The sequence below is a fragment of the Lytechinus variegatus genome, chromosome 8, assembly GCF_018143015.1.
Source record: "Lytechinus variegatus isolate NC3 chromosome 8, Lvar_3.0, whole genome shotgun sequence".
NCBI lineage: Eukaryota > Metazoa > Echinodermata > Echinoidea > Temnopleuroida > Toxopneustidae > Lytechinus > Lytechinus variegatus.
Genome location: NC_054747.1, coordinates 21908495 through 21935407, shown reverse-complemented (window position 1 = coordinate 21935407; position 26913 = coordinate 21908495). Strand labels below are relative to the sequence as shown.

At 38.6% G+C, this 26913-nt stretch overlaps 2 protein-coding genes across 2 annotated transcripts; both read left to right on the top strand.

Moving 5' to 3' along the window:
• The first annotated feature begins 206 nt into the window (after positions 1-206).
• LOC121420161 (zinc finger protein 91-like) lies at positions 207-6369 on the top strand. Its single transcript, XM_041614700.1, has 4 exons — positions 207-410; positions 1449-1996; positions 2908-3157; positions 4610-6369. The coding sequence occupies exons 1-4, from the start codon at positions 404-406 to the stop codon at positions 5977-5979; spliced, it is 2175 nt and encodes a 724-aa protein (XP_041470634.1). The 5' UTR covers positions 207-403; the 3' UTR covers positions 5980-6369.
• A 6300-nt stretch (positions 6370-12669) lies between these two features.
• On the top strand, positions 12670-26513 carry LOC121420160 (zinc finger protein 226-like). The gene is made up of 6 exons (XM_041614699.1): positions 12670-12705; positions 15914-16106; positions 16904-17085; positions 20358-20989; positions 21762-22011; positions 23104-26513. Exons 2-6 carry the CDS (start codon positions 15949-15951, stop codon positions 24516-24518), a joined length of 2637 nt encoding a protein of 878 aa, XP_041470633.1. The 5' UTR covers positions 12670-12705; positions 15914-15948; the 3' UTR covers positions 24519-26513.
• The last annotated feature ends 400 nt before the right edge of the window (positions 26514-26913 follow it).

The window sequence follows — 26913 nt, the reverse complement described above, 5'->3', positions numbered from 1 at the left end:
TTCCCCTTTAATGAACTTGTTATAGAAATTGTGTCATTATACCAAGTCTCTGTGAAACAGGAATCTGACCTGTTACAATTGTACCTTGCAATTTTATAGAATATGGCTCCTCTATTATATTGCAACAACAAAGTTACTTTTATGAGTCTTTCAAACATCTGAATCGGTTTAGAAGTATTCATGAGAGTATTTTCACTTGTCTTCACTCTACCTCACACACCCTAGATTTTCCCAAGACATCAACTCTCTGCAAGCTCCAAGTAGCGGAGCATGTACTGCTCCTTGTCCGGCACAGAGCTTGGTAGGACCCCTCCCTCCAAGGGTACCCATCATCTCGGGATCAGCTCGCATCACCATCAGTGAGAGCCCAGGACACGACTACGATCATGCCCTTAACGCTGCCATGCAAGGTAAAGTGACCCTTGTTTTTGATGGATGTTTCATAAAGCTCTTCGTAAGTTACGAGTGACTCTACAAACGCATGGGTCCCGTCTTTCATAGACTAATGACTTGCGATTGATCCGATCAATCACAACTTTGGAAAGCCAGCAAAGTCAACATCTGAAATGCATGTTTGTTTGAAATATTTTCTACATATGATGTATGTTCATACATTCATTGTTTTCTTGAAAATTTGGTGTGTTCGCCTTTGTTTACAAAGGACATTTTGCAAATGTCCCGTAGAAAATAATTATGACACTGATGGATTTCCATAGAGTTATGGTTGATTGGATCAATCGTAACTCTTTGTAAGATGGGGCCCAGGTGTTCCCTTGTTAGTTGCAAAATAAACATCAAGGAAAATTGTGTGCATATCGGTTATCACAAGGATAACTGGTTATTTGTAAAGGCGCTCGCAAGTTATGAACAGCTTTATAACACCTATCAGCGCTTCTATTAACCCAAGGCCACCCAAGGCCATAGGCTCCGATGACTTCAGAATGGCCTTGATGTCCCTCGAAATTTAGATTCAAGAACAAAATAAGCGCCATTTTTCCTGAGGCCATTGGACCCTGTGGCAATCAAATGCCCTCAGAATGGCCTTGATGCCTTTCTAAATATTTGTAGACTTAAGGACAAAATAAGAGCCCTTTTTGCCTGAGGCCGTTTGGCCCTGTGGCAATCAATTAAAAAAACATTTTTTGATGCCCTTAAAATTCTTAGTCATGAACCATTGAAAAATTGAAATTTATGCATATTTGTAATACATAACATATGGGGCAACTGCTTGTATATTACATTATAAATGAAATAATTCAAATAACTTTCTTAATCTTAAATCCTCACCAATATTTATATATATATTTTTTTCAGTTTAAGTTATAATTGAGTACAATATGGATGCAATACATGTTTTTTTTTTTATATTGTGTTGGTTTTGTTGTGTTTTTCATGTCTGATATCATTTTATTTCTATGTTAATTTCCTGTTGCTTCACCATGTGGCAGAAATCCAACAGGTGCCCACTTCACTGTCAAGCACAGAAGCAACTCGGCCTCCACAACAACCTACAACTCTCAACTCCCTACAAGGTCCTAACTACCTCATTGAAGACCTCTCCAACTCAACCAACAACAATATTGCTGCAACTCCGAGCACCGTCCATGCAACACCATCTCTCCGCAATCCTGCCCCAAGCAATATCGATGCTGACGGTCTAACGGCTGTGACCATGAAGAAGAAGAGTCCTCGTGCCAAAGCAAAGAAGGGAAGTCTTCCGCAGCCGCTGCCTGTGGCTCAATGCCAGCCTGAGAAAGTTCAAACTGTCACCAAGTACTGTCAGACGGAATCCTTGTTTGACGAGACTTGGAGAGCGGAAGGGATGAGGGCAGAACCGTCCGGTCTTCCTTCAGGCCTGGCATTCATCAGAACATCAGAGTGTAAGATCAAGGGTGTGATCTCCACTAAAGACCTGCTAGAGGGAAAGAAGTTTGGGCCATACACTGGAGAGTTTGTGAAAGAAGTTATTGGCGGTTGCAATCCGTCAACTTGGGAGGTAAATCTTAGATTAAATGTCGTATCTTCAAACTGTGCAACCGCAACACAGCCCGGAGGCTCTATCTATTCCACCCCCCCCCAACAAAAAAAAAGCGATGGTATTTTACTTTTTCATCAATTTATATTTTTCCAAGAAAGAAGAAAGGTCATCGGTCTGCTACCACCCCCCCCTTCCACTGAAGTCAATTCCCTGATTTGATAGGCACCAAAATATTTGTAGGAAGAAAACTGTTATTACTTGAAGAATCTGGTTTAAACGTAGCTCAATATGTTGGAGATTATAATCATATCAGTGTCTCTGTTATGGTAAATCCCGTGAGATCTTGGCAGGACAGCTGTTTGCTGGTATAATGCGGAGGTGGTATATATATAAAACCAAATACACAGGAAACATCTTTTGTCTAAGTTAATCAGGCGTAATGGCTGGCCTTGCAGATGACAGACATTGCTCTCTGGTCTTTTTTATCAAAGTGGAGACAATAGCAGGGCGGGGATTCTAACCTTAACCCTAAGCCTAACCTACATGTAAACCCTCACTCCAACCTCCTAGTATTTGGTCTATTTTACTGCCGTAATTTGGCAAATGGAAGCCCGTTGCAAAAGTGTGTTTGTCATTTACATAGCCGTCAATGCAATTGAACAGCACATTTTCTTCAATATCTTTCCATAGAACGATCATTTCTTCCCCAAATTTGTCATGAATGTGCAACATACGAAGTGTGTTTCAGAAGCAACAATAACTCAAATTTGACTGATGTATCACTTGCTTCCATTTGCCAAAGTTTAGCCAGTATAGACCAAGCACTAAAATGCATAGGTGAAGTGTACCCGAAGACATGGAGGAGGAGACAGACTGGAACCAAAAATTGCATTTATGATGTGACATTATTTTCTCTTTTTTTTCAACAGGTGTGTGTACGAGGCAGAACGTGGTTCTATCTTGACGGGTCCACAGACCCTGATAATTGGATGCACCATGTCCAGTATGCCAGGAACACTCAAGAACAGAACATGGAAGCCTTCCAGTCCTATGGGGATATCTTCTTCCGTATCACCAAACCTATCAAGTCGGGAACAGAGCTTAGAGTCTTCTATAGTCCAGAGTACAGGAAGAGGGTTGGATTCCAGACCAGTCTGGATGAACTTCATGTGGACCAAGGTAAATCGACCAAGGCGCATTGAGCACCTAGCAAGGTGGATAAGTGCGCTATGCAAATCCTAATCCTATATTATTTGATTTATAATTATAAATGGACCTACAAACTTTGAACAATCGTAAGATGTTGTGTGTCTGGGGTTGACCATCCATTTGACCCATTTTCTTTATCATACCCCCACCAAACAAAGTGTAAAGGGGTATAGGAATCGTTGGGTGGTCCATTGCAAATTTTGTGGTTCAAAGTATTTCCTTATTTTTTTTAAACCACTTCTCATGAAATTTGGAACACATATTGGTAAAGACGTGAATGACACATTGTTTATATGTTTTGGGTATAATGTTGCCGTGGGAACAGTATATTACATGACCCTTCTGTGATATTTCTAGTTTCAATAACTGAAGAACAGTCTGGGTCAACTTCAAACTTGGTCAAGTATGCACAGAGGAGTGACATTGATGGGGCCCATAGTAACACAAAGCTTAGCAATCATGGTAGAACACTTTATCAATCGATTACACTGACTACAATGTACAATCAATTCTGAAAATCAAGCGAACGAATAATCGCAAATCTTTGTGTTACCAGACCCAGATTAGTTTTCAGATATCAATGTCAAAGGTCATTGAGGACATTGTATACCTGAAAATATACTGTTCGTGCGGTAACCAGTAAAAAAAAACATCTGATGGTATAATTCATTGAGAAAAAATAAAATTATTTAGTCCCTGTAATGCTCAAAAGAGCCCTTGAAACTCAAAAAGGAGCCTACAAAAATCCCCTCTATTGCAATGAAGCTTATCCAAAAAAAAACTGAAAAATGGCCCCAAAAAATAAAAAAATGAAAACTGTGCCCAATAAAGTTTCAGAACTGTCTCGTACTCATGTATGTATTGGAGAGGTAATGCAATTCTGTGAGAGTTGGGGAGGGGCTATTGAAAGGAAGGCCTTTATTGGTGTTTTTCCATGAAAAGCAGGCATTTGAGTACCAACTTACAACATTCTGAGTTCGTCTAAAGCAATACAGAGAAGTATTTTTGATCAACAAAATAGTGATTAACTTCTCATAATTGACAATAGTTTGATCGTATTGTGTTACCGCAATATATCAACATAATTTTGATAATGAAATATCACCCTGCACTAATATGTATAGTGGTGCTCAAAAATTATTGAACACAACCAGGAAATGAGCATATTTCAAATATTCAGGTTCTGCCATGTTTTAGATATTTGATTTTGAAATCAGGTGATAAAATATTACGTTCAATGAAGTTTGTTTCTCTTGACTCACCGGACATTGTAGTGTTGTAGCCTACATTCAACACTCAGCATAAAGAATTGAATTTTGTGGTGGGGGTTCGCTGACTTTTGAGCACTACAGTATATGGACTGGCATTGTATTTGCAGAGGTTTGATTTTCCAGTGTCATTCCTTCATTCTCTCGTCCATAGATAACCAAATGTTCCAATGTCAAGACTGCAAGTACCGTTACACCAATGCCAAGAGCCTCTCAAGACATCTCAAGTTTGAGCATGACAAGGAGAACTTCTGCAGTCGGGTTGACTCTCGGGTCAGTATCCAATCTCAGCCCTCTACGACATCAAGGATTGAAATCATCGCTTCCGGACTGAAGAAGCAAGCAACGACTGCCAAGGTGGCAGCAGAGAAGCTTGTTGCCAAAGACAATAAGAACAAACAATTCCTGCAGGTAAAACTTCAGCCTTTGATTACAGGGAACAAGGACACAACAGGTGCCAATCAGGACAATGCGAGAGAAGAGACAGACATGAAGCCGTTTAGTTGTAAGAGATGCAGGAAGTTGTTCCCATCAGAAGGACTCCTGAGACAACACCTTGCTTTTCACCGGGAGATGAAGAAAATCAAACCCATATGCGAGGTGTGTGGACTGGAGTGTAGGCATGAGACAGCGCTCAAGCAGCACCTGCTTTCGCACGATTCCTCATCATTCCAATGCCCCAAGTGCCAGAGGTTTCTAAAAGCGAAGAAAGACTTCGTTCGGCATCTTAGGAGGAAACATAACATGGTTGTTAGGACAGAGACGACGGCCAAAATGGAGGATAAGAAAGCAAGGTATGTTGGACCTGAGAAGGAAACTGAGGAACAGGCTGAGGCTTTCCATCCTGAACTCTCTAAGGACATGCTTGGAAAGCGAATACTGTTAACCACAAAGAAAGCAAAGGTGTTCAAGTGTAAGTACTGCCCTCAAAAGTTTACCTCTTTCACGCAAGTCAACAGACATGAATTGACTGTACATAAAAACAGTGGTCGATTCAAGTGTGAGTTCTGTAGCCAGACATTTACCCACAAGGACAGGTTTATGGTTCACAGGCGAAAACACACCTTGGATCGCCCTTTTAAGTGTGAGGAGTGCCCACGTTCCTTCTCTTCAGAGAGCGCCCTCAAGAACCACCTTCCAGAACACCGGGGTGAACGACCCCATAAGTGCGACGTCTGCGGAAAGGGGTTCCGGACACGATTGAACATGACTGACCACAGACGGCGCATGCACATGCCACCGACGGTGGTGCTTAAATGCTGCTTCTGCGATAAGACATTCAAAGACAAAGCCGGACTGTCCCGACACGAACAGCGCCACAAGGGAATCCGGCCCCATGTTTGTTTAACCTGTGGATCTGCCTTTGGCGCAAAGTACACGCTGCAATCTCACATGCGGATACATACGGGGGAAAAGCCGTTTGAATGTCCAGTGTGCAAGAAAAAGTTTAGCCAAAGGCATCACCTTTCCACCCATATGCTATGTCACGACAAAGGATCAACTGGTAACCCTGGTAAAGGATAGGGTTAGGTAGCACCATGGATCCAACATGGGACCAATAGGCCTGATTAATTCATTATTCATATATTATGAATCCTCTCTAGAAGTTGTTCAAGACTATTGCAAGAACAATATATTTTCATGTTTTAAATGTCCTCCATGACCTTTGACCTTGATATCGTGAAAACTAATCTGGTCTTTGAACACAAAAATGTCATTGCAATTAATCATAAGAAAATGTTCTATGATGAATATGCTTAGCTTTGTGTTACAGGTTTCCATGACATTTGCTCTGGCGACAATTGCTTCGCTGCAAATTAATGGAATGACCAACTTCAACCCTGGATTTATATCACTATACTCTATCCTAAACCTAACATAAAGCCCTATCGCAACCCTTATCCTAGCCCTTTATCTTAATGCTGTAACCGATTTTTATTCCAATTCCCGATCCGATTTCCCCCTTTTTTCTACATTTTTCCGAACTCCGATTTTTGACCAGTGGGGAAAAAATCGGATCGGAAAAACCAAAACATAACAAGACAACAACAAAAAAACACGTGGCGACATGTTTACCGTCGAAATGCACTGATTTGTTTTGATCTCAGACAAAAGCGGTGGAAGGAAAAGAAGATAAAGGGGAAGAAAATTATGATTTGATCATTTGTTTTTATCTCCGATATTAGCGGAAAGGCAGGTGGAGAAGATTATGATTTGTTTTGATCTCCGACATAATCGGGGAAGAACAAAACGATGATGATGATGATAATTTGTTTTGATCTCCGACAAAAATGGAGGAAGAAAAACAACGAAAAGACGATATGTTTTGATCTTAAGCGGAGGCAAATAAGATTTAGTTGAACCCCTGACATGCGCGGTAATATTTACGACTATCTGACTATACGTCCTCTAAGAGTTTACGATTACCTCCGCTATCACTACGATGTTGTAGAGAAGGTGAAAATCATCTCTAACAACTTTGGATAATAGTGCGTCTTTTTCGGGAGGTCATGCGACCTTTATGAGTTTACGATTACCTCCGCTATCACTACGATGTTGTAGAGAAGGTGAATATCATGGTAAACAACTCTGGATAATAATGCGTCTTTTTCGGGAGGTCATGCGACCTTTATGAGATTACGATTACCTCCGCCATCACTACGATGTTGTAGAGAAGGGGAATATCACGGTAAACATCTCTTGATAATAATGCGTCTTTTTCGGGAGGTCATGCGACCTTTATGAGATTACGATTACCTCCACCATCACTACGATGTTGTAGAGAAGGTGAATATCATGGTAAACAACTCTGGATAATAATGCGTCTTTTTCGGGAGGTCATGCGATCTTTAAGAGTTTACGATTACCTCCGCCATCACTACGATGTTGTAGAGAAGGTGAATATCACGGTAAACAACTCTGGATAATAATGCGTCCTTTAAGAGTTTACGATTACCCCCGCCATCACCACGATGTAGGGAAGGTGAATATCTCGGTAAACAACTCTTAATAATAATGCGTCTTTTTCGGGAGGTCATGCGACCTTTATGAGATTACGATTACCTCCGCCATCACTACGATGTTGTAGAGAAGGTGAATATCATGGTAAACAACTTTGGATAATAATGCGTCTTTTTCGGGAGGTCATGCGACCTCTAAGAGTTTACGATTACTTCCGCCATCACTACGATATTGTAGAGAAGGTGAATTCATCATAAACAACTTTGGATAATAGTGCGTCCTTTTCGGTAAGTAATGCGGCCTCTAAAAGTTCACGACGGACTCCGCCATCACTACGATGTTGTAGAGAAGAGGCCTATCGTTGATCGGCGGTAGTGTCGCGCGCTGGAACGTCATTATCTTATTTTCCTTCCTCCGATTATGTCCGAGATCAAAACAACTCATCATCTTCTTCCTCCGCTTTTGTGGGAGATCAAAACAAATACTGCCATCAGTGTAGCGTGCCGCATTTGTCCACGCGCCGGCCACATACAAATTTTAATGTATTTTTTTGTTTTTGAATATCTTCCGATCCGATATCCGAACCGATTCCGATTTTAGGAGCAAAACTTCCGAACCGAACTCCGATCCCGTAATGGCTCTAACTTACAACATTACTTTATCTTCGAGTTCAAGTTCAAATTTATTCAAACCAATCAAGAACAAAAGACATATTACATAGTTTAACAAAAATGAGAATACATGATAGGTTTGGGACCCCATAGAAGTAGAGCTTGTGAGAGGGGCCCCTTATAAAGTACATTACAACAATAATGAGATGAAAAAAGATATTTACAATGATAATCTAAAGAGTAAATAAGAAAATACATACAAACACAACACGCACACACACACACATATGGTTTATCAAGAATCAATTTAAGATATTTTGTAATCTTTCAAATAAATATTTTCGACATGAATTTTTAAATATGATATGGGAAGTGTTGGACTGGATCTAAATTTTTTCTCTTAGACGAAATAAAGCCTGGATCATATGTTGTGTCACCTGTTACAGGGCCCTGAATCTGCTATACCAGGTAGATTTGCCCAACAATTAAGTAACTAATGTGTTTAGAAATGTTATTGACGTTTCCACAAAGTTTGGTCTGGTCAACATCAGGATAATGCTTGAACGAGATTGACTGGGTTTCATTTAACAGAGTGGCGATAGATGTTAACCCATTGGCCTATATTCTGAACTCTGGTTTGATTGAAACTCTAGTCTAAGGTTATGGTTTTTATATGGGTAGCCAACTGTGACATAAATCTCTAACCATAGAGGTTCAGGCTATCAGACTTTCAAATCATTCTTAATTGTGTGGGAAAGGATAAATGATATAGCTGTCTTTACTATTAAAGAACTATGAAAGAGCACAGTAAGCATACAAAACATAAAATGTAAAAAAAAGTGTTGACCAATTTGGCTTCCCATACTTTTAGAACATAGTTAGACCATGGCCTAAGTTATACCAGACTTCAGAATACGGGCCATTGGGTGGTATTTTGAGTTTGATTTAACCTGGGTCAACTTAGAGCACACTTTTTATGGAGTGCTTTATTCAGTATTGTATGTCAACTCATTCACCAAGTGAAAATAATTCTAATCCTGCAGGATAAAGATGCCCCAAAAAATGGTTTTTCATAAAAATGAGGAGAATACAATGAATGTCAATGAATTAACTTGTCTTATGCAATTAACAGCGCTTTGTATCCTCTTGAAAAAGCGCTATATAAATCCAGTTATTAATTAATCGGTACCTTATCTTTGCCATGAATATGGGAGAAGTATTGTGAAACTCAGCATTCGATAGAAGCATTGTCTAAAATCATAGTTTATACTTGGGATATACCTAGGTATGATAATGCAGGCCATTATCTTTCCCCCATGAAAACACTCAAGAATGATCTTTTTATTGTAATATATATGTATTTGTAATGCAGTTCAAATAAATGTGCATAAATTTGAATCACTAAAACTGGCCTGTTACGCTCAATGATCTCGATGCACATACACATTGTAGAAGTCATATACCAGTGTGTAATCAGAATACATGTACATGCTTGTACATTTCTGATCATATAATATACCCATTCAATGAATAGTCTTGCCTGTTCACTGTCTGACCAACAGTTTTAGTCGTAAAATATCTCAGTAGCACACACATGTGAAAGTTATAGTATACAGGTAATGCATTCAAGCGCGTGCATGCAGGGCCAAATAAAGAATGATGTGCGAGAAGAGCCAATGGATATACCGATTTTCGACCAATCAGCTTACAGAACATTCTTGGGAGTTGTATTATAGCAAATTGCACAATTTTATTACATTTAAATGAGCTGTCCTGATTTTTGTGTGAAATCATTGATGAGAAAGTAATTGTCCAAATTTTGTGAATCATATCGGGACAGCTTTTACCAACTTATTAACTCAAATATCCAAAATCATAAAAAAGTAATTTTTATATTGTTGTTGAGCTTGAAGAGGCACAAGCTGAGCTTTAAAATGTTTTATGTTTTAAATAACTTTAATATGGTACCATCCTGGGGATGATATCACATGCCATGTTCTTGCTTATTGTCAGTGCAATATACCGTTATATATCTACCCCACTATATGCATATTCATTGTACAAGAGTGTATTTTGCATTGGATTGTATTCATACTTATTTTGTAATATTTAGTATCATGTAATAAAACCTGTATGTTGTTATTAAAATCTACATGAAACTTAAAATGGATTCTTTGCAAGTCTTGTGAAATCGATCAATGGGCGAATATTTTTTTTTGTGATTATTAATTTTTTTTTAGGGTTAATATTTCCTATGATTTAATGAAAATAAACCATATTGGGCTAAAAATAGATTGATCTCACAGGATCTTGTGTTGCTGGTCGACATTCGATTTCAATGTTAGTAGATTATCGCTGAGTCTGAAAATTCATTACATATGTTCATTATCGGCTGCAATTCCATTAAAGCAAGTGGGAAATGAAAGCTTTCATTGGTTATTGTCCATGAAAATTGGGCATTTGGGTACCAACTTACAAAGATCTAAGTTGGTTAGAAGCACTACGAAGCAGCAAAATGGTCAATAAATAGTGATTAACTTTTCACAATTCAGTGGCCATGGAACGTTTTTCAAAGTGGGGAGAGGAGGGGGCTGGGCTGACCAAGCAAAAAATCACAATCCTATGGTCACTTTTATGTTTTGTACACAGTTTTGGAAAAAAGTTGGGGGCTGAAGCCCCCCTCTCCCAAGGTCGAAATGCAGGCTTATGATTGGTTAAAAATCCAGTTATATTTGAGTTCAACTTTCTCTGCCGAGGCCCCTGGAGTATGCTCCTTCATTTGTGCTCTTCCTCATTATAACTGAATCTTGGAAAGTAATTACAATTGGACTGAGGCCGGGATATTTCAGTGAATTCACAGATAATGATCTCTGATAACATACACTCTAAATTCCAAGGATTGAAAATAAATCCAGATCGGCTGTGAATAGTGACCGGCCAAATTTTGAATTTATTTTAAACCTTAAGGATTAACTTTTAAATCTCAAAAGATTTAAAATTCAAATCTTTTAGATTTACATTGAAATCAACAAGGTTTAAATCCTTGGAATTTAGAGTGCCTCTGGTAGAAAGTTAACCTGTCCTGTGACTAGTTATGTCTAGTTCTACAAAAAGTTCCCATTTTCCCCCCATTTTATTTGTTGACTTGATTGTCTTCTGATTGTAATCAACATCCAAACAAGATTTTTTTTTGGCTTCTTTTTGTTTTTGCCCAGGTATATCATATACCAAGTTAAGGTCAAGTCCGCCTCAGAAAATTGTTGATTTGAATCAATAGTGAAAAATTGTACAAGCATAATGCTGACAATTTCATTAAAATCGGATGTAAAACAAGAAAGTTATGACATTTTAAAGTTTCACTTATTTTTCACAAAATAGTTGTATGCAAAATTTAAGAGGAATAATTAAATGCAAGAAATTATGATAATTCTAAGATATATTTTACTGGTGTATTTAACATCATATATAACCCCCTTTTATTCAATAAAATAACTTTATGTCGCCTACCTGTTGGTCCCCCCCCCCCTGACCTGGCCAATAAGATTATCTATTGTTTGTGGCACGGTGCGATGACATTATTATCAATATTTTTTTTTTTGTTCTTGTTAAATGTTATCTACCCTTTAACATTTCTAGTTACGAAGTAGATCTCGATCTCAAGGGGGGGGGGGTAAAGGCTCAGTCCAGGGAGATTGAACAATAAAAACAGAACAAACAAAAACAATAAAAAGGCAAAATTATTCATACCGGATACCACTCATTCAATGAACAAGGTTATAATATAACCTTGTTCTCAGTTATATCTCCATGTGTGGCAAAATAAGGGTGGCAATGTTTGGCTTATTTTCTCTTTTTCTTTGGGGCAAATGCTTGATTTTTTTACACTGACAGTTTTCATTACACCTATTATTCATACTACTTGGCTCTTATTTCAATTTGATTCTTTAAATCATTTTTTTCTTAATTAAAAATAGAGATCAAAAAATGAAAATTTTCTTGCCATATTACTTTCCACCAATAGAGGGCGTACACAAAAATATGCCCAAAATTCAAGTTTTTTAGCGCTCTGGTGAATACAAAAATTATTCCCAAGTTACTAATGTCAAATAAATTGCAACTGTATGAAAATTAGTAATTTTGGTCACAAAAGTGATATTTTAATGATTTTTTGAAGTGTGTGCTCTGTACAACATTGGCATACCATAGTCCTACCTGTAGATTCACCACAGACAGGGTGGTAGCAGTGAACAAGTGCCGGATACCAGCTCTATATTATTTAAGGGCTCTAAGTCCATCCCCCCCCCCCAAAAAAAAAAAAAAGGAGCACATTTTTTTTATGAAAAAACAACAAAAATTACATATAATAGTTATAAAAGAAGAAAACAATAATACGGTAGTTATAATTTGATAGATTTGCAAAAACCATCACAAACCAACAAAAATGAATAGACGAGAGTCTACTTTTTTCGTTTTTGTTTTGCACTGTTTATTTTTCCACGGCCGGCCGGCTTCACGTAACCAGCCCACTGATCTCTCGGTGACGTGATGAACGCGCGCGCCGGCCGGCTCGATCTAAAGCCTTGGCTTTGCCTTTGCAGCAGCGAACGATTGTGAAAGTGATTAAAGGTAAAGAAAGTAGTTGCAACAGTTATTTCGTGAAAAAGTCTTTAAAATCAAGGTTAGTTGCCACTACATTGTTATAGATCTAGATCTGGAAATAAAGTCTTCGTGAAATCATGAAATTTAGCTGATGCCATGGGCTAATAGTCTGATGATCAACAACACAAACAAGCATACCGGTATGTGGGACAGTGTACAGAAGGATGTCGAAAAGAAGCGAGACTGAGAGCAGGGTCGGGGAGGGGAGGGGGGTGGTAAAATGAATGAAACGGAAACAGTGGTGGGAAAAATTAGTCAGACAGACAGTGAGGAAAATGAAAGACAGACAAAGGGGAAACATGATGAGAGAGGGAGGGGAAAATGAATGAAAGCTGCCTAAAGAGACCCACACAACATGCACAAGGGAAAATGAATGGGACAGTGCAGCATGCAGTGCCAGTGGCAGTGCAAAATGCAGTGTTTCCACAGCCTTGACAGCACAGCTCCAAAATAAATTTCCCGAAATTGGATTCCAAATTTCCTGAAATATAAATATTTCCTGGAATTTTCAAGTTTGATTTTTAATGAAAATCGGGCAATAATACAAGAGTGTATTTTGTTCCAGGTGGCAAAAATCAGGGAATTTAGCATTTTTTTTAAAATTTTGTCCCCGCCCTCTTAAAGAATAGGATTTATAGGAACAACAGTACGAAACTTGAGCGCGAGCGAAAAATTTCGAGCTTCGTATGGAGGTTAAAATCATGTATGGCAGTGAGTCCAAACTTCGCGCGTGTCCATACTTCGCAGACGGTCATTATCTCAAAAACTAGCCAATATCCTTAGAATCTGACATCATCAACGTGAAAACCGACCTAAAATTACCCATTAGTGAAAATTTCTTTAGGATGAGTTCAGTATTCATGAAAATATTGGCAAAAGATCGGTAAATTTGTCACCGCTAGCGCCCGTATTCAAGAAATCAACAGGCATCACGATATCACCATTTTGCAAGCAGAAATCATCAAAAATGTGGTACTAACCGATTCCATAGCAATATATATTGCCAGCAATGTGGCATAAATATTTCACTTTTTGAGCTTGAATTTTTGTTTGAATCTCCACAAAAGCTTTGGTGCGCGAAGTTGGGTCACACTTTTTCTGAACGGTTTTCCAGCACAGCTCGCATTCGCCGATCGGAATAGAATTTTGAGATCGCGATAACGGCGAAACCCCTTGACCTACTTTACATTTTCGTCCATGATTTTATAGTTTCAATCTTGCTGTCAGTGTTGTAACTTTTTCTTGAATTGGTTTTGTATAAATTATGAATATTTTGTGAACAAAATTAAGCCTGATGAATATTTCTGAAAAGTGCGCGAAGTTTGGACACCCCATCATAAATATAACATGAATATGAATAGTTGCTATATTTAAGTGTAATTTTCGGATTTCCCGGAATTTCCTTGAATTTTTTCATTTCCCGGAAATTACCTGGAAAACGTCTGGATTTCCCAGAATTCGGGTAATTTCCTTCAAAGTGGAAACACTGGCAAAATGAAAGAGACAGCGGGAAATTCAGAGAGAGATAGATCATAGAGAAATTATAAAGAACACGAAAGAGCGAGATCATGTAGGCCTAGCCTGAAGGTGTCTGGGGAGTACAAAACATTTACTTCGTGGGCTTACTCCCCAATGACGCCTGGAGTTGGATCCCATAAGACTATGTGTAGGAATGAGATTCCCACGATCCAAGTCAAGCTAAATCAATTATCCGTGAGGTTTGGAATTCACGTAAATGGGCCCAAACCATATTAACCCTCCGTTATTATAATTCTTATGTTTATTGAATAAATAGTACTAAATTTGGACAAAAAGATAAGAGCACGAGCTTACCCAGTCTGTTTACGTCACGATTTTATAATCTTTTGTTATCGATACCAAGATACCACACGTGTGTATAGCTGCCTACTTAGATTTGAAAAAATACTTGAATCTTCCGATGAATATCATGAATCGTAAAATACCTTTTTCGGTAAAAAAATATCATTTACCACGTGTTATGATATTTTTTGACTGAAACAAATATTTTACGATTCGTAATATTTATTAGCCGATGCAAGTATTTTTTAAATCTTAGACTGCAGGTCTACATGTGTGTGGTATCTTGGTATCGATAACAAAAGATTCTAAAATGGCGACGTAAACAGACTGGGTAAGTAATGCTCATGCTTTTATGGGTTTCTTTTTCAAATTTAGTACTATTTATTTAATAAATATAATTAAATTAATACTAATGGGCCCATTTAGGTGAATATGGGCTCCAAACCTAACGGATAAGTATTGATTTAGCCCGACTTGGATCATGGGAATCTCATTCCTACACGGAGTCTTATGGGATCCAACTCCAGGCGTCAGTGGGGAGTAAGCCCACGAAGGAAATGTTTTTTACTCCCCAGACGCCTCCAGGCTATGTAGGCCTACTTAATTTTCATAAAATTAAAATAAGACAAGATTTGTAATTGTATGGCTTCCATTAGACGAAAAGCTTCAGTCTCTATTTCGTTTTGCTTCATCTGAACTGCTTTGGCTCCACTCCAATATGAATATAGTAAAATGCCGGAAATGACGGTTATTCCTGTCTAGGCTTCCATGGGCCTCTGAAATGTTTTTTTAAGTAGCCTAGGGCTAGGCTATATAGATTTCTAGATCTTTTAAGTAACGTTAAGTTCTCTTGGCCTAGCAGGACGAGCCGTCATTTCTTGGGATTTATTTAACAATTTCTGACATTTATGTTAGACTCCAATCTTTGATACTATCCATATTCCAAGAAAATATCTAGAATACATGTATATGTTACGTTGTTTACATTTGTTTCAGCAGCACATGCTGCATGCAGCCAGCGCATGAGTACGTACGATCGAACCATACCCGGTCGACGGTCGGCATGATTGCATGCATGCTTTGTATTTCGCTGACCTCAGAGGTAAAAGGGACTGGGAACTTTGAAGCTCTACTCAGGGCTGCAAAAAGAAATGCAAAAAAGTTACAAATTGTAAAAAAAAAGTTAAATAATGCGACCAAAATACCACAAACAACCCTCCTCATGACAATCTGCGAACAATTTAACCATGTGTAGAAAACTCCAAAAATTCCAGCTCAATCGAGTGGAAAACCACATAGAAAGCGCCGTCAAACAAACAGAAGGACACACAAGATTAGCCAAATGATGGTAAGGATTGTTATTATATTACACCCTACGTAATTATTTCTATTTCTCTATTTTTCAGTTTAATACAGCAGAGGCTGGGTCTCCGTTTGGGCAATGGAGTACAATTACATTCATGACCGGCAGGAAACCCGTTCGAACCAAGAAAGCGGCCAAGGGCAACCTCAGATTCAGCCTCCCATTCAATACCATCATCACCAGCAGTATCCACCACCAGCACACCATGCTATCCAGTCAGGGTACCATGGACTCAGGTTAGTATACAATACTATCACCAGCAGAACCCTCTAAAAAACCATGCTATAATGACAGGGTGCCTTGGATTCGGGTAGGCTATGCCTTACCATTACCAGCAGTACCCTCCAACACACCATGCTATCTAGTAGGTACCATTTAATATAGACTCAGGTTATTCTGCATTACCATCACTAGCAGTACCCTCCAACCCACCATGCCAGGCAGACAGGATACCATGGCATAGGCTCGGCTTAGTATACATTACCGTTACCAGCAGCACACCCTCCAACACACCATGCTATTCTGACAAGGTACCATCACCAGCAGTACCCTCCAACACACCATATACTATATAGACAGGGTACCATGGAGTCGATATACATTACTGTCACCAGCAATACCCTCCAACACGCCATGCTATACTGACGAGGTACCATGGACTCGGGGTTAGTATGTACCATCACCAGTAAGTAATTACAAAAAATACCTTGAAAATGAAATCAATCAAGTGTAATCTCATGAACAACTAGGCCAGGAAGTTATGAATATCAAAAGTTGCACAGTGCTTGCTCCCTATGGCGGATGTTAAAAGGGGAACAATGTTTAGCTCTTGCCCATGGTGCTATTTCTTTCTTGTAGATAAGTCACTGGTCCACCTTGTATTTTTTATATGTGAAATCAGTTACTATTCCACTCACTAGTTCTGATGAATTTCAGTTAATTTGCACAGAAGAATTTCGGTCACTTCAACCCGGGCATTAAACCTTCACATTTCCCTTTTCTCAACTCTCTATCTCTCTTTCATTCATTCTAGATTGGCCCCTTACATCAACTCTCTTCAAGCTCCAGGTTCTCTGGCCGGACAGCTGCCCAGTTCAGAAGGGCTTCACCTGTCTAGAAGTCCTGTCACCTCAGGATCAACGACCATCACCAACAGGGAAAGCCCCGGACAAAGAGGACATAACTATGATCATGTCCTTGCAGCTGCTATGCAAGGTAAACTTCTGGAAACCTGAAAAACAGGATAAAACAGGACTTATAAAAGTTTAGATCCTCACATTAATGGAGAAATTATATGTAGTGCTGCAGCCGAACCGCCGAACCGAACGGAAGTTCGCCGAACTTGGCTCTTCCGAACCGAACGCCAAGGCCTGGTTCGGAAGTTCGGTAAAAAAAAAAAATGTTAATATGCAATGCGTAAGTGCGATGACTACATAGATTTAAGTATAAAATTAAACAAAAAATATTGGTTAGTGATTGCGCACAAAGAGAATTCCACTCAATATATTTTTAAAATCCTCTATGACAGCTCCCATCACGTCTTTGATTGAACTGTTATCAACTTAAGAATATTTTATTAACATAAATATATTTTTTCTTGATAAATTGAGGGGACATTTGAAGCTAAACTCGGTATAAAAGTGTGGTGTAATTACGTATTCATTGCCATAATCGATCGTGATCGTAATCGGACTTAATCATTTTGTATTTAATAAAGAAAAAGAACCAGACATAAATTCATTCCTCGTAAATGACAAAGTATGACAGTTTCGGTCTCGTGTTTGATTAAATTTTTATCATTTTCAATTTTTTTTATAAACATGAATATATTTTTTTCCTTATAAAATGTGGGGACATTTTAAGCTTAGCTCAGTTAAAAAGTGTAGTTGAATTACGTATTGCTGTAATCGGACGTACATTTAATTGTTTTGTATTTAAAAAAAGAAAAATACAAGACAATTTAATTCCTTGTGACTGACAAAGTAATGGTAAAGTATATATATTCCACCTTCTGAAATTTCCATATTAATATAAAAGATAAATAAATAAGAGATGAAGGAATGAGGGTGAAAAAACAGAAAATACAGAAATTCAAACCAAATCAACGCATGTTCCCTGATCGATGTTCCGGAAATGGTTGGTAAGGAAAGTTGAAACAGGAAGTCCAAACAACCTGCTCTCGGTTGCTATTATACAGGTAAAATTCGTATTCCGAACTTGAAATGTTTTTCCATTGTCAATATTTTCTTAAAAGTGGTTTAATCTGGTCAATTACTGAAAATGAAATGATAAATTATCAGTTCCGTCTTAGTTCTGACGATCAACACCGGGTGATTTCACAACACTAAAATACAGTGTACAGTCCCATGTACTCATTTTCGTGTTGGAAATATGTTTGAAGTCACGTAGCGTTGATCTTTCTGGACCAAGAATGGACTGATATTTTATCTTTTTAAAGTAATTCATTGACCAGATTTCACCACTTTTCAGAAGATAGGGACTTTCTAAAACACTCATATTCTTTGGAATGTGAATTTTACCGGTATGATAACAGTTGAGTGGAGGGTGTTTGTCCACTGTTTCGACATTCCCGATCAACACTTTCCAATTTGAGAAGCTGCGTTGGCAATGACATCGTAATTAGGCCTGGGACGATTGTCATTTTCACCATTCGATTATTTCCTGAAAAAATAATTGAATGATTCGATTGTTCGTTGGGGAATCACGTCTTTTAAGTCACAATAGGTGACCTAATTTACGGTGACCCTCCCCCCCCCATGAAGAAATCTCCATCAAAGTCACATGTTTAGCATAAATGAAAGTAGGCCCTTTTCCCCCTTTTCCATGATTTTTATATCAAAAGAAACTACATGAAATGAGATTAAATCTTTCAGTATATTGTTCCAATGAAAATCTTTCCTATATCAATGCTGTTACTCTGGCATCATGCATGCATCCCTCCAAGTGCCACACCCCTGCATATGAATGAATCAGCCCAGATCAGCAAATTCCAAAGCCCAAAGACGTAAACAACTCATTCATGAAGTATTCTTTGAGATTGACCCCAAGTGGAGCATTTCACTTGAAAAATTTCATCCCTTGCCCACACCATGTCTCCGCCCCCACTTGTGGCACTGCCCACGATGCTACACATGTATTTCAAAAAAAATATTTTGCAAAATATTTCATTTGAAATACCTTCAAAATTACGATTTTTTTATCATTTGAACCTACATGTATAACTGGGTCTATTTTTGGAGACTAGTCGAGAAAGTACTGGTGAAGACGGGCGCATGTTGGAATGTCGTTTTCATTGTGTGAGGGGGGTATAAAAAAGGTTGCATTGTTTTGAAACATGAAAGGAATTGTCTGGCTCCCACCCTATCTATCTCTCTCTCTCTCCCTCACACACACACACACACACACACACACAAAGATGGGGAGGGGTCAATTCATTTCTGAAGTCATGACCTTTCCTGATAAGGGAACCACTGCCTTCTTTGTTTCCCAAAGTTTCATTGGCTATCCAAGGTCCAATCAGCTCAAGTGAGCTGGTTGTGTGTTTACTTATTGTTTTGTGCACGCAGACAATGACTTATTTTGTGTATCGATGGCAAGGTCGGGTCGGATTAAAATTTTCGGAGCGCTTTCATGTTGGTGTGTAACTGTGAATGTGATACAATCATTGATAAGTTTTGAAAAATTACCTCGGTAACATAATTTTTAAACCTGTATGAAGTATTCAAAAACCGTTGTCATCGTTGTTTTCTTGTTTTTTGTTATTATTACTTGGGTATTCGAGTTGCATTTATCCCAATGTCATCATCAGGATCTACCGAACATTTGATTAGTGTAAATTTTTCTAATCGATTGGCGGCATGCCAGTCGAACCATTCGATCAATCGATGTTTACTCCTAGGCCTAATCGTAATCGATCATGATCATAGCTACATGAAATAATCATGACAAAAAATTTTCTGATCTTTGTAATTCTGTTTCTGTCCTGATTCTCTCATTATCAATATTTTTTCTTTTTTTTTAAATTTTCATTTAAAAAAGGAAAGTAGAAATGACTGTTATTTTTTGTTTAAAGATTAAAACAAAAGAAAGTTCAACACTTTTCATAACTATTCTTTTTAGAAACAAAATTTATTATAAATATAAGACAGATCATCCTGGAGATCACTTGTTTGTGGGTCGGCGATCTTTATTTTTTATATGTTAAATTTAATTTGGCATTTATTGCCGAACCCCGAACCGAACCAAAGTTCAGAAAAGAATTGCCGAACCGAACCCGAACATGCCGCCTGACTTGCAGCACTAATTATATGTATGTGTACTGTACCAGAAGCAGTGCCTTCGCCCATGAACTGCACAATTTTGAACTAAATATTCAATATAAAACCTCGGGACATCTTCAGATCTTACAGATAATTATTGAAGAGGTGTATCTTACACTAGTCATTGATTTTTTTTTGTATTTCCAGTGAACAGCACACCACTTCACTACCGGGCCGATCTTTCCAGTGGTGCTGTACAACTCCAGCAGGTTCAAACAACACTGCCTGCAACTGTTGCAACCCCACCGTCCCTGCAACTGCCATCCACTCTCAACTCCTCACAAGATCCAAGCTACCTCATTGAAGACCTCTCCAACTCAACGCGCAACAGTGTTGCTGCATCCCAAAGCACCATCCATGCCACACCACCTCACTGCAACCCTGCTGTGAGCAATATAAACACTGTCTCACCAACAACTCTCACCAGCAAGAAGAAGGGTCCTCCTCGAACAAGAACAAAGAGGGACAGTCTTCCACAACCGATGGTTCAGATTGTTGAACCTCAGGTTCAGGACCACAGGCGAAAGGAATATGTTCCAAGTTTCACCAAGTACTGTCAAACGGAACCTTTGTTTGACGAGATTTGGAAACCCGAAGATGTGAGGGCAGAGCCATCGAGTCTTCCTTCAGGTCTGGCATTCATCCAAGCGATGGGTGACGAGAATAAGATAGTGGGTGTGACTTCTACGGAGGACTTGGAAGAAGGAGAAACATTTGGGCCATACACTGGAGAGTTTGTGAAAGAAGGTTTAGGCTGTTACAACCCATCAACGTGGGAGGTAAGTCCTAGATCATAAATGTGCAATTGACTGTGTCAGCAGTAAATGTATTCTTCATTTTGCCTAGTACGTCTCTGTGAAAATCAGTGCTCCATCATATGTGTAGCCATACTGTTGTAAAGCTCTACATGGTATATCACTTTATAGATAAGAAGCATTGGAATTGCAATACAACTTCTGTGACATGCTATCTAAATGACTGGTGCTCACCTTTTTTTCTCACACATGTCATGTTTGCAAACTTTACAATTTGTGAAGATGAAATTTGAGGTGAAAGTGCCCTTGGCAGCACCCTATGAAAATATGGGATACAAGGATTGAGAGTGCTTGTCTCACGTGCATATCAATTTTTTTGCCATCTTTTCATCACAGCAATTCTATCACAATTTCCTTATTGAATGGCAAAGGTACAAGAACTGAGCCCTGTGGCACCTCTTTCCATACAAGCAAATAGGGATGCTACTTTGAAGCATTATTGTGAAGCTGTGATACTGCATTGTTTCATAGTAACACTGAAATCCAATCGCACAGCAACCTCCCTTGTACTGTTTTATTCTTGTTCAAATCTGTCTATATTAGTCAGGTTGATATTCTGATCGTTTATTGGTCAGGTCTGTGTATCAGAAGGATCGACTACTAGATTGAGTCAGCCCAGAAGGAGCCTTTTGAGAAGTTGAGTTATAGCCTTGCTCAGAACTCAGAAGTGTAGTATTGTAGATATCGGTTAAGTTATGCCATTTAGAATTATTGCTCATATTCTTTTTTCTCTGAGGTATGTGTAAGAGGCAGAGCATGGTTCTATCTTGACGGATCCACTGACCCTGATAATTGGATGCACCATGTCCAGTATGCCAGGAGCACCAAGGAACAGAACTTGGAAGCCTTTCAATCATATGGGGATATCTTCTTCCGTATCACCAAACCTATCAAGTCGGGAACAGAGCTTAGAGTCTTCTATAGTCCAGAGTACAGGAAGAGGGTTGGATTCCAGACCAGTCTGGATGAACTTCACGTGGACCAAGGTAAAATTTGGCTGGATAAATGCTTCAATTGAGATTTCAGATTTTGGAGGAATGAAGCAATTTTCATCTCTCAATGTTTTTATATCAACTTCCTTTCTGTATTCTTGTAAACATGTTTGCATTAAACCGGTCTGAAATTCCTGAAAGTTAAATCTTCATTTAATGGATGTTGCAGTATTAAATAGATGTTCTATTGGCAGTTGTCATTTAGGAAGGTGTAGGGAAGCAGGTATAAACAATTAAGTTATAGTCTGACCTATCTTGATGATCATCCTCTAATGACTCATCTCAATAGTTTCTTCTTCAACTGTATCATGGGTCATGTCTCACTATTATTTGTAAGATCATGTGGAGAATGTTTGTCGTACATGCATGTACAAAGAGTTTGATTCTTATATTGGATGGCATGTACATGTATGTACTCCTACTTCTATGACAATACTCTGTAGGTGATGTCCCAGTACTGTTTTTATTGATACTATGGATTTGGCCTCGTCGCGCCGTGTCCGCCACAGAGATTTCCTTGTGAGTGCTCTATCAGCTCCATTTCTTCTCCAATCATCTTCAAATTTGGCATGAAGGTTGAGTATGATATAGCGAAGAAGCCTATCTATTTTGGTGTGGGCGGAGGTCACATGGTAAGGTCAAAGGTCATTTTCAGGTCAACGTTAAAGTTTACATGCAAGACTCTCTTATGACACCTAACTTTGCAACCGTAAGTCCTTTTCAACCAAATGTGGATGGTAGATAGACTTGGGAGACCTGCATGTTATGCTGCAGTCAGAGGTCACATGGTAAGGTCAAAGGTCATTTTCAGGTCAACGTTGAAGTTAACATGCAAGACTCTCTTTCTCCGCAAACATAAGTCACTTTTCAACCGCACTTGGATGGTAGATGGACTTGGGGGACCAGTGCATGCTAGGGTCATTGTCGCCATGATGATTGTATATTTTTGTCAAATTTCCGTGTGAGCTCTATATATCACAATGACGGATGACACGGTGGGTTCTGGGCTGTGCGACCCGCCAAGCATCTCTAGTTTTATTTGACTCCATATTCATCTATATTCTTTTCTCTTTTTTCTACTAACAGATAACCAAATGTTCCAATGTCAAGATTGTAAGTGCCGTTACACCAACGCCAAGAGCCTCTCTAGACATCTGAAGTTTGAGCATGACAAGGAGAACTTACGGAATGTGGCCGACTTGAAGGTCAATGTTCAATCTCAAATCTTCACATCACCGAGGCTCGAGTTTATCTCTTCTTTCCGCAAGAAGGAGGCAAGAACTGCAAATGCAGCAGCAGAGGAACCTGTTACTGAGGACATACCAAAGAAAAATTTGACAGAAGAGAAGAGCAAGAAGTTCCTGCAAGTGAGGTATGTTCCCTTGAAAACCGGGAAACAGAGCATCGCTGGGGACAGTCGAACTACCAGAAGTAAGAAAAGAGATCTTATGAAGAGATTCTCTTGTAAGAGATGCGGGAAGCTATTCCCATCAGAAGGACACCTCAGAGAACATTCAGCATTCCACCAGGAGACCAAAGACATCAAGCCTATCTGCGAGGTGTGTGGACTGGAGTGTAAGCACCAAAGGGCTCTCAAACAGCACATGCTATCTCATGATTCGTCATCATTCCAGTGTCAGAAGTGCCACAAGTTCTTCAAGCGGAAAGGATGTTATGTTTACCACCTTCGACATGATCATAAGATCTTTGTTGGGACTCGTTGGATGAGAGGAAGCATTGAAGATCAGATGACAAGGTATGTCGGACCTGAAGAGGAGACCGTGGAATCTCCTCAACCTTTCCATCCAGAACTCCCCAAGGACATGCTTGGAAAGCGAATACTAATTACCAGCAAGAAACCAAAGGTCTTCAAATGTAAGTACTGTCCAAAGAAGTTTTCTGCTCACAACTTGGTGTACAAGCACGAAATGACTGTACATACGAACAGTGGTCGTTACAAGTGTGAGTTTTGTCCCCAGACTTTTATTGAAAAGACCAGGTTTATTGTGCACAGGCGAAAACACACATTGGATCGCCCCTTTAAGTGCGAGGAGTGCCCACGTTCCTTCTCTTCAGAAAGCGCCCTTAAGAATCACCTTCCAGAACACCGCGGTGAACGACCATACCAGTGTGACATCTGTGGCAAGGGATTCCGAACGCGGAAATACATGACGACACACAAGAGGCGTGTTCACATGGCACCGACAGTATTCCTGAACTGTAGTTTCTGCGACAAGACATTCAAGCATAAAACGGCACTGTCGCGACACGAGAAGTGCCACAAAGGAATCCGACCCCATGTTTGCCTGACGTGTGGACGTGCCTTTGGAACCAAGTGCTCACTGCAATCTCACATGCACATACATACCGGTGAGAAGCCATTCGAATGTCCGGTGTGTCAACAGAAATTTGCCTTAAGCCATCATCTTTCCACCCATATGATTCGTCATGACCGCAAGGCATTAGCTGCTCCTTCAGATAAAGACCCAGTTGATGTTTAAGGAATGGATGAAACCTATCGACATTAATCTTTAGGTTATAACTGGAAAATGATGAGATCTATGGGTCTGCATTAAAAAATCAGTAAACTTCCCATTCTTCCTTGCAGGGCTGAGTTATTTTAAAAAAATGTTCTTTCCAGATTCCAATTTCGTAGTACCATTTACAAACTGGTATTCCTATACTTGTATATGGATGTCAGAAATTTGAACACAATAAGAAAAGGGAGATGGGTCACTTCCTTGCATTGGTGGAGCCAACCGGATGACACTACCAAATCTGGGTTGTACTTGTATTTCAGACATTAATTACCCTGTTCCCGAATTCTTAATACCTAGAATGCAACATGATTACATAGTCTTTGAATGAAATTCCAGTGCTCTTTTCAACAATCTTATATTTTTAAGAAACAAAGTGTTTACAGTAAGCTTCCAAGCAATTCTGAACTGCTCCCGATAAAGATTGATTCGCCATCATTGTAATCTATATTCAAGCTATTTTTCTGATTGTTTTATGAAAGGGTATACATGTATTCCAAATGTATTCCTATTGCCTGGGGTATGTATATAGCAGAGCTCCTAAAAAGACCTAGGTGTTCCATTTCCCTTGAAATGTTTTTTTTTTCTTCTTTTCCCCCTGAAAAATGTCACTGCACTCTGCTTCACATCTCCATCGTAGGATAGAATGAAAGAACAAATTATGACAGTTGAAAACAAACAAAAGTTGTTGCCTTGTCAATGGAAAATGTACATTGAGAGCTATCAAATTCTTGATATTTGAAAAGAATATTATAGGAATATGGTTGCTCATCCAATGTCTACTTTACACAAATATATTGAAAATATTCTGAATAATGGCTGAAACTTTTGGGCCGCTGCACGCTTATCTATGTATGGTGCATGTGACCTTCAGAAGAATTGACTAATTTATTATTTGGGTGACTCCATTGCTTTTCATTGAAGTTCTTAGATCCTTTATAAACAGCCTGTCACAATAACTCAGAGACACTTGCCTAAAACTCAAACCAGAAATAAATTTTATCAACTGAATCTTGCCATGCCCCTTTTGTGGTTCTTTTTACATTTTCAAACTATGGATGAAACAATCTTGCATTTCTTAGAAACGTACAGGGATATTGTTTATAAACAATACATATTTATAATATTTTTGCTTTGATTTAGTGTTTAAGAGGCAACAGGGCATTTTCATAATTGGATAAATTGCTGTAGCAGTCTCTGAGAAAGTTATTGTATTTGTTTATTATACTTTTATGCCATATTTTTATACAGAAATATCTTGATATTCAAGATTTTAGCTTGCCATTTATCCTATGACCAAATATTGAATTGATGTCATGTGGCATCACAATATGCTTATAACATCAATAACTCTGTTATATTCTTTGATGCATTTTGCCAAATATTCATTTGTTCTTCCATTTGTTTATCCAATTTCATATGCCAGGATTAATTTCACCTTTAAGTGTCATTTTATGCATTGATGTTTCTATTATCACTTTATTGATAAGTGTTAATAGTTGCATACACAGGGCCGGTGCCGGAAGGGGGATGAAGTTGCCCACTGAAATTCACCCCCCCCCCCTGTGATTTGTCAAGTAACTCACGGGGGTAAAAAATGAGAGGAGAAAAAGGAAGAAAGAAGGAAGACAAAACAAAAAAAGGAAAGGTTTATCCTTGGGTTAAATAACTCTAAAAATACTTTATAACATCATTGGTAAAAATGTGACGTTTAGGTTGTCTTTTCACCTCCTTCCACCCCCCGCCCTCAAAATATCCTGTACCGCTCGTGTGTGTACATACTTGACCTTAGCTATATTTCTACCAACTCTCAAAAGATATTTATGCAATATACATGTATCTCTATACCTTGTATTCTTCTTCTTGCCATTCTGATGTGAAGGATTTTTTTTAAATGTACATTCCTTTATATCAATTGATGAAGCATTGCTTAAAATGCTACAAATATACCTATGAGTTGCTGTATGCCAAAAAGAAACCGAATATTGATGAAAATATAGATTAAAAAATAGGGCTATGGAATAAAAAGTTTGTAATAATACCATGTGGGACTAGAAAATTGAACTTTTAACTGCAACAGTTATTGTTTTGTGCCAAGACTAGTGAAATTATAGAGGATTCATGTCTTATATTTACCTAGATAGCAATCTGTCAAAAAGCCAAATTATCATGTGTAATGTTCTAGTAATATCTTAGATAGCAATCTGTCAAAAAGCCAAATGATCATGTGTATCCCGTTACAGATGAAAAGTTTGTATACTATTGTATTTATGAATAAAGATGTAATCTTATATGATATGATTATAAAAAGAAAATAACCTGAAGCAAGTAGATTATTTTCCTAAATTTTTACTTTGTA

Bases quoted from the DNA above. Each gene is read 5' to 3' on its own strand.
- LOC121420161 (XM_041614700.1), top strand. The intron at 1,997-2,907 runs GTAAATCTTAGA...TTTTTTCAACAG, and splicing joins GCAATCCGTCAACTTGGGAG to GTGTGTGTACGAGGCAGAAC. The intron at 3,158-4,609 runs GTAAATCGACCA...TCTCGTCCATAG, and splicing joins TGAACTTCATGTGGACCAAG to ATAACCAAATGTTCCAATGT.
- LOC121420160 (XM_041614699.1), top strand. From the start codon at position 15,949: ATGGAGTACAATTACATTCATGACCGGCAGGAAACCCGTTCGAACCAA. The intron at 20,990-21,761 runs GTAAGTCCTAGA...TTTTTCTCTGAG, and splicing joins ACAACCCATCAACGTGGGAG to GTATGTGTAAGAGGCAGAGC. The intron at 22,012-23,103 runs GTAAAATTTGGC...TTCTACTAACAG, and splicing joins TGAACTTCACGTGGACCAAG to ATAACCAAATGTTCCAATGT.